General features: G+C 33.1%; 1 protein-coding gene across 2 annotated transcripts; it reads left to right on the plus strand.

Moving 5' to 3' along the window:
* The first annotated feature begins 1500 nt into the window (after nt 1–1500).
* Nucleotides 1501–5423, plus strand: LOC111401195 (myosin-binding protein 3-like). 2 transcript variants are annotated; one of them, XM_023028820.1, is made up of 4 exons: nt 1501–2974; nt 3067–3246; nt 3383–4811; nt 4915–5423. In XM_023028820.1, the coding sequence occupies exons 1-3, from the start codon at nt 1678–1680 to the stop codon at nt 4801–4803; spliced, it is 2898 nt and encodes a 965-aa protein (XP_022884588.1). In that variant the 5' UTR covers nt 1501–1677; the 3' UTR covers nt 4804–4811; nt 4915–5423. The 2 variants fall into 2 exon arrangements, with proteins under 2 accessions (XP_022884588.1, XP_022884587.1); XM_023028819.1 differs by having other exon boundaries at nt 1502–2974; nt 4906–5423.
* Nucleotides 5424–6791: the final 1368 nt, after the last annotated feature.

The following is a 6791-nucleotide window of genomic DNA, read 5'->3' on the forward strand; positions in this document are numbered from 1 at the left end:
TAAATACATATTGAAAAACGAAAAAAAAATGTATTATTAAAATAATTGAAATCAAGTAGGGTTAAAATGATCCAAAAATGATTCTCACATGATGTGATATTTAGAGCATGTTCGGTACAACTTAAAACTCAATTAAAATTAAATTTTTGACTATTATTTCATTATTACAACCGTCATTTTTGAATTCTTCACTCACAGGTAAGATCTGCTTTATCTCTAACGGTCAAAAAATCAATTAACAAAATCTCTACAAACAAGCATTTAATATATTATCGATAAAAAAAATACTTGGTAAAATAAAAATAAAACTTATTGGTTGACCCTAAAACCTATTAGCTCATGCCTAGAGCTAGTAGATTTTGGAGTGAATCGACTGGTTCACTCCCAACAACTTATTTTCTTTATAATTTTATCTATTTCGAGTCAATACTTTATTCGAATTTAAAAATTTTGATTAAATAAGGAGTTAAAAAAAAAAAAAAAATCTTCCTAACAAATATTAGGTCTTCAAAATCTTAATATTTGCCAAAATAAGAGAGAATAAGTAAAATATTTAGGGGTTTGGTGTGATTAAATCAAGTTTCTATTAAATTTTGATAAAAGTTGATGAATATGAAGTTGACAATTTATGGATCACATCAAATATATGACTAAAATTATTTATTAATAAAATTCTTAAAATGTTAACTCATTACCATTCCCTTGTTTAGGCTCACTTTTTCCAAAAATGCAATTTTTTCTAAACTCATTTCAACCATACATTCTTTCATAAAATATATTACACATAAATCTAAAACTTTTCCTTATTTTCATCACACATTCTTCATAACACCACTATTCTAAAATATATTTTCTCTTAAAATCTTGTTTTAATGAGGCCCAATCAAAGGCAAATTTTACAGCAAAAAATAATTTTAAATCAAGAACAAGGTGAGTGCAAAATAGGGATGTTAACAAGTTGAGTCGAGTCGAGTCGAGCCGGCTAGCGAGTTGAAATTTGAGGTTGAGCTCGGCTCAAGTAAAAATAGTGCGATCTTTTCGAGCTCGACCCTGAGCCAAGCTAAGCTTCTGCTGGTCAAAATATCTAGGTTTCAACTTTAAGCTTGGGCCTTATCAAGTTAAGTCAGACCGAGTCGAGCTAGCTCACGAATTTTTTTATTATTTAATTAAGTAGTTAAGGCAGTTAGGCAGGCTAACTTTTTTTTTTTTTTTTTTAAGGCTCGACTCGTCACAGGTCGAAAATAGCCAGTGATATGAGTCGAGCCGGTTTGGACTTTTCTTGGGCCGGGCCGTCGAAGTCGACAAACCAAAAATTTACACCCCTAGTGGAAAAGCAAAAATATTACTGAAACTTCTACCTACTTATAAAAAAAAAATGAAAATAAAAATAATAGTGGACCCCAAAATCAATTATTACTTCTTTGCTTCCTTAATCCAACTTTTATTTATCTAGTTATTTATTTTTTTCCTGAAGTTCCACGTCTAGTTTGCTGTCTACCTATTCAAACCGCCCATTCTGTATTTCTAAATAAAACAACTTCCCCATCTACTGTTCTCTCTCTCTCTCTACCCAACAATACAGTTCTGTTCTTTCCATTCCATTCTGATTCTGATTAATTATTTTATAATCTCCATTTCTATTTCGTATTTGTATGTACCATAAACGAAGTAAAAATCATGGCTGCAAACAAATTTGCAACAATGTTGCATAGAAATACGAACAAAATTACACTCATTCTGATATATGCAGTTCTTGAATGGATTTTAATCCTTCTACTTCTCCTCAATTCTCTATTTTCTTATCTAATCATCAAATTTGCTGAGTATTTTGGTCTAAACCCACCTTGCCTTTGGTGTTCTAGAGTTGATCATATCTTTGAACCTGCAAAAAGTAACAAGAATTTTCACAGAGATCTTCTATGTGAAGTTCATGCCAAAGAGATCTCTAAATTGGGTTACTGCTCAAATCACCAAACGTTGGCTGATTCTCAGTATATGTGCGAGGATTGCTTGTCCTCAAGGCCAGAATTTTATGGGGTAAGTTTTAAGTGTTCTTGTTGTGGGGTAATCCTAGATAATAATATATATTCTTCATATACTGAGATAAACCCTTCTTGGGATGTTTTGGAACGTTCCCACAAAGAAAAATTGATTGAAGATTCCGGGGAAAATGAAAATCATGTACAAGAAGATCATAAATCTTGTGAAAAGATATCAGATTTTGTTATTGATTTATGTGATGCTGAACATGAGCTGGAAGAAGCGAATAGAGCTCAGATTCTGTGTGATTTTGATCGAGATTTGAATGTATCAGATAACGAAATAGAAGATAATGTTTCTATTTCAGTAAACGTGAATGAGATGAAAGAATTGGAAGGTGAAGACGGTGAAAAATTAGATGTGGTTATGGAAATGGAAGAAGAAAAAGAGAAAGATAAGGGGCAAAACTCGACTATAGACATGGTAGATAGGTCTGTTCAGGTTTCAATTGAAGAAGAAAAGGATGTTCCTCTTGATATTTCCCCTCAGCATCTGGAATTCTTTCTGGATAACAGTGGTCATAGACTGGTTCCAGCCGAGTTGATTCATTTGACAAAAGACGAACAACAAAGCAAGAACCATGAAGATAATGGTAACGATAAGCATCAAGAAACAAATTCAGATTCTAAAGTACGGTTAAAGACGGAAGTTAAAATGGTTGTGGATGATAGGTTCAGACAAGAAGAGGCTGGAAGGATACTTGATTTTGATCTTACTACGCCCAAGGATCCCAAGTATATGATGCTCGACTCTATGGAAATAGAAGAGGATGAAAATTCTTTTGTTTTTCATGCAAAAGAATGCCATTTGAAGATGGGGGATTATGAACAAGATGCATGTTTTCATGTAGTCCAAACTCCATCTCGACTTATAGGTCATGTTCAAGAGATGAAAGCGGCAGAAGGGAAAAATAACAATTCACTGGCTATTCCAGGTACTTGCTTTTGGTCCCGAAGGCTAATTTCATCATATTTGTATAGTATACTCGTTAAAAATAGAATTCAAAATAAGTTATTCGTAATGTAGGTTCTGAAGAAGTTGCTCGGATATCAAATTGTGAAACTGAAGGAGATGTATCAATTGGAACGGAAATTCCTGATTTAGATATAACAGATGAAATTCAGAATCAAGATTATGTTCTTTCATATGAATCCACACATGACGATCCAATTATAACATTTTCCAGTTTTACAGCAAATAATCATGGTAGGCTCAAATTCTCATTTTGCTCATCTTTTCTCTGTTCTCTTTTCCTCTGTGTTTTTGGCAATCGAGGTGGCGAGGATAGGAAATGAAAATTTTTCCTTGGTATCTTCTAATCAATGTCTTAATTTTCTATTAGGCCCTTTACAAGTCGAGGAACCGAAAGTAGTACTAAAAGCCTTATCAGCTCAGAGCAGTGAGCACGTGAACGAAAAATCATTGTTTCATTTGCAGCTCAATGATATTGACGTAAACAAGGTTCCTGATACACCGGCTTCTACACCCACTTCTGCAGACAGTCTCCATCATTTGCACAAGAAATTTCCACTGATTGAGAATAAGGATTCGGGAACTGAAGAGTCTCTGGATGGAAGTGTGACCAGTGAGCTAGAATGTGGTGACGGAGTTGTTACAATTGAACACTTGAAATCAGCTCTAAGATCTGAACGTAAGACTTTACGTGCATTATATGCTGAGCTGGAAGAAGAGCGAAGTGCTTCTGCCGTGGCTGCTAATCAAACGATGGCAATGATAAACAGACTACAAGAAGAGAAAGCGGCAATGCAAATGGAAGCTTTACAGTATCAGAGAATGATGGAAGAGCAATCTGAATATGATCAAGAAGCTCTGCAACTCTTGAACGAACTTATGGTAAAAAGGGAGAAGGAAAAACAGGAGCTCGAGAAAGAGTTGGAAATATATCGAAAGAAGGTTTTAGACTATGAAACAAAAGAGAAGAAGAGGATATTGAGAAGAAGTAAGGATGGGAGTACTAGAAGTGGATTCTCCTCTGCTTCTTTTAGCAACGGTGAGGATAGTGATGGATTATCTATTGATCTAAATCAAGAAGCAAAGGTGGAAGAAAGCTTTTATAGCAATCTCGAGTCGAGCAACCAGAACACTCCGGTTGATGCAGCACTAAATTTGGATGAGACGTTAGCTGACTTTGAAGAAGAGAGGTTATCCATTCTAGAGCAGCTCAAGGTGTTAGAAGAAAAGCTTATGGCATTGGATATCCAGGAGGAACAAAATTTCATGGATTTTACACCGACGGAAGATTTCCATGAAGAGATCATCAATCATGTGGGTGAAAATGCTGAAGTAAATGGCAATCATATATATGAAAATATTTGTTTCAGGGGTGAAGCAAATTGGCACGCAAATGGTTTAACTAAGGAAATGAATGGGAAACATCATCAACAAAGAAGAATTGTGGGTGCGAATGGAAAACGGCTGCTTCCTTTTTTTGATGCGATTAGTAATGAAAATGGAAATGTGTTCTCGAATGGAAATGGATTTGAATCTAATGGGGTGCACAATTCTTATGAATCAAAGCTAGAATTAGATAACAAGATGCTTGCCTTTGAAGAGGAGGTGGATCATCTCTATGAAAGGTTGCAAGCTCTTGAGGCAGACAGAGAATTCCTAAAGCATTGCATAGGCTCCTTAAGAAAAGGTGACAAGGGAATGGATCTCCTCCAAGAAATTTTACAACATCTTCGTGATCTGCGCAATGTGGAGCTCCGAGTGAGAAATTTGAGTGACAATGCTATAGTCTGAAACTCTTGGTAATTCTATTAACTTTATTTAGTATTTCATATGTTCACTCATACTAGATTTTACTTAGAGTACATTATCTGATATGTATATTTATTTTATTAGTAAACACAGATTCAAGTTTGATTGCTATGGAGGAAGGAAGCATGCAAAACGATGATGATCATGTGATATAGCAGAAGAATTCTGTGTATTCAAAGAAAAATTTGAGGGAAGTTCCTTGATGGAGTGTCTGATTGAGAAGCTCCCGGATGATGTTTTTCGGGGTGACTTTGGCAGACAATGGAATCGATTCTGCCTAACTTTCGCTCTTTTCTTCTTGGTTATTTTCTCCAAGAAAACTCGAACTTGAGTTGGTCTGTGTCCATCTCAACCTTTAAAGAGAAAGGGGGATGGTGAATGTATGTGTGTGCAGTCTAGTGAAGAGAATCAGTAATTTATTAGATATTTTGAATTTTTTTGGTGGCAAGGAAGAGAGTAGTGGGTAACTTCCTTTTCCAGCCTCATTTTTGCATCATTTTAAACACAAGGTTGTTTATTAGTTTAAAGGCTAAGTCGGGTTAGTTGTATATCACATATATCCATGTGCAATTATATAAAAGCAAGTGTTTGATAATTTTTAATTAATTCTTTCCGTTAACTCATCATTTCCTTTAGACTAATGGGGTGTGTTGTTACAAACGTAAAGTGTGACTAGGCTTGGAGGTCAAAATTTATGCTTTACAAGTTTAGGCTTAAAAAGACATTTTTCTTATTTTTAATATTATTTTAAATTTTTTAATCATTCTAAAAATGATTTTGTAATTACAATAATACATACATACCAAACATCTAGAATTATAAAATTCTATATTTACTTTAATAATTTCTACAGTTATACAATTTTAAAAAAAATTGAAACTAAATCAAATAAAAGGCTTTCAAAAAAAATAAATAAATAATTAAAAAAAAAAATAAAGTACGCCTAGGAACACCAGGCACTCATCAAGTGATCAATTTGACAATAGACCGTTTAATTTCGTGTTTATTGGCAAGACCAGACATTTCGTCCTCGCCTCGCTTCTTCTACCAGCATAGTGTATATTTTAGGGATCAACAAGGATTTTTGGGTATATTGGGATGGACGAAATTAATGATTTCGTCTACCAATTTATCATTTCCATCAATTAGACAACAAACATAAGGACTAACGGAGTACACATTTTAAGGGTATGTGTTCAATTGGAGCTTTTATAAACTTTTTTAAGTAGATGACTTTTTGTGAATTTTATGATTTTTTAAGTGATCTCCATGGATTTGTTAAGAATTAATAAAAGTCTTCCTTGGATTTCTGTAGAATTTGATTAAAGATTTTTAAAAACTTTTCATCTTACAAATTTATTATGTACCTGAAAAATTACAATATTTCTTATCACTTAATGAACATTTTCAAGAACCATGATGCTCACAAAATTTCTTGTATAAAGTCACTAGTCAAGGTCTAGTCATTCAATTTTGGCGCAAATAAAATAATAAAAAACTTTTGCATCAATTTCTAAGAACATAAGTATTTTTTTTTCACGAAATTAACATAATTTCTAAGAATACAAATTGTTGTTAACCAAAAAAATAAAATAATAGATCAATTACATGGAATTCGATGTTTTGAAACAACTGCATATAATTTCAATTCAAAAATAATTATGTACGTATTGAATTCATAAATTGACTACACAAATGAATTGAAGTGATATGATAAAATCCTAGAATTGAAAAATAAATAATGTTATTTTTTTTGGGTTCTGAAATCTTTACAAATCTTAGAGTATATGAGAGATTTTATTTGAGATTTGCTATTTATATTTTTTCATTAGAAAATCTCCAGAAATCCAGTAAGTAGAGAATTCTCCAAAAGTCACTGTTTATTCAAATACTTCATGACTTATAGAGACTTCTAAGTTTAATTGAATATCTCGTAACTTTGACTTTTTACAAGGTACAGTAGCTTTAAT

This window comes from Olea europaea, chromosome 10 (assembly GCF_002742605.1).
Source record: "Olea europaea var. sylvestris chromosome 10, O_europaea_v1, whole genome shotgun sequence".
NCBI lineage: Eukaryota > Viridiplantae > Streptophyta > Magnoliopsida > Lamiales > Oleaceae > Olea > Olea europaea.

Bases quoted from the DNA above. Each gene is read 5' to 3' on its own strand.
- LOC111401195 (XM_023028820.1), top strand. From the start codon at position 1,678: ATGGCTGCAAACAAATTTGCAACAATGTTGCATAGAAATACGAACAAA. The intron at 2,975-3,066 runs GTACTTGCTTTT...TTCGTAATGTAG, and splicing joins CAATTCACTGGCTATTCCAG to GTTCTGAAGAAGTTGCTCGG. The intron at 3,247-3,382 runs GTAGGCTCAAAT...ATTTTCTATTAG, and splicing joins TTTTACAGCAAATAATCATG to GCCCTTTACAAGTCGAGGAA.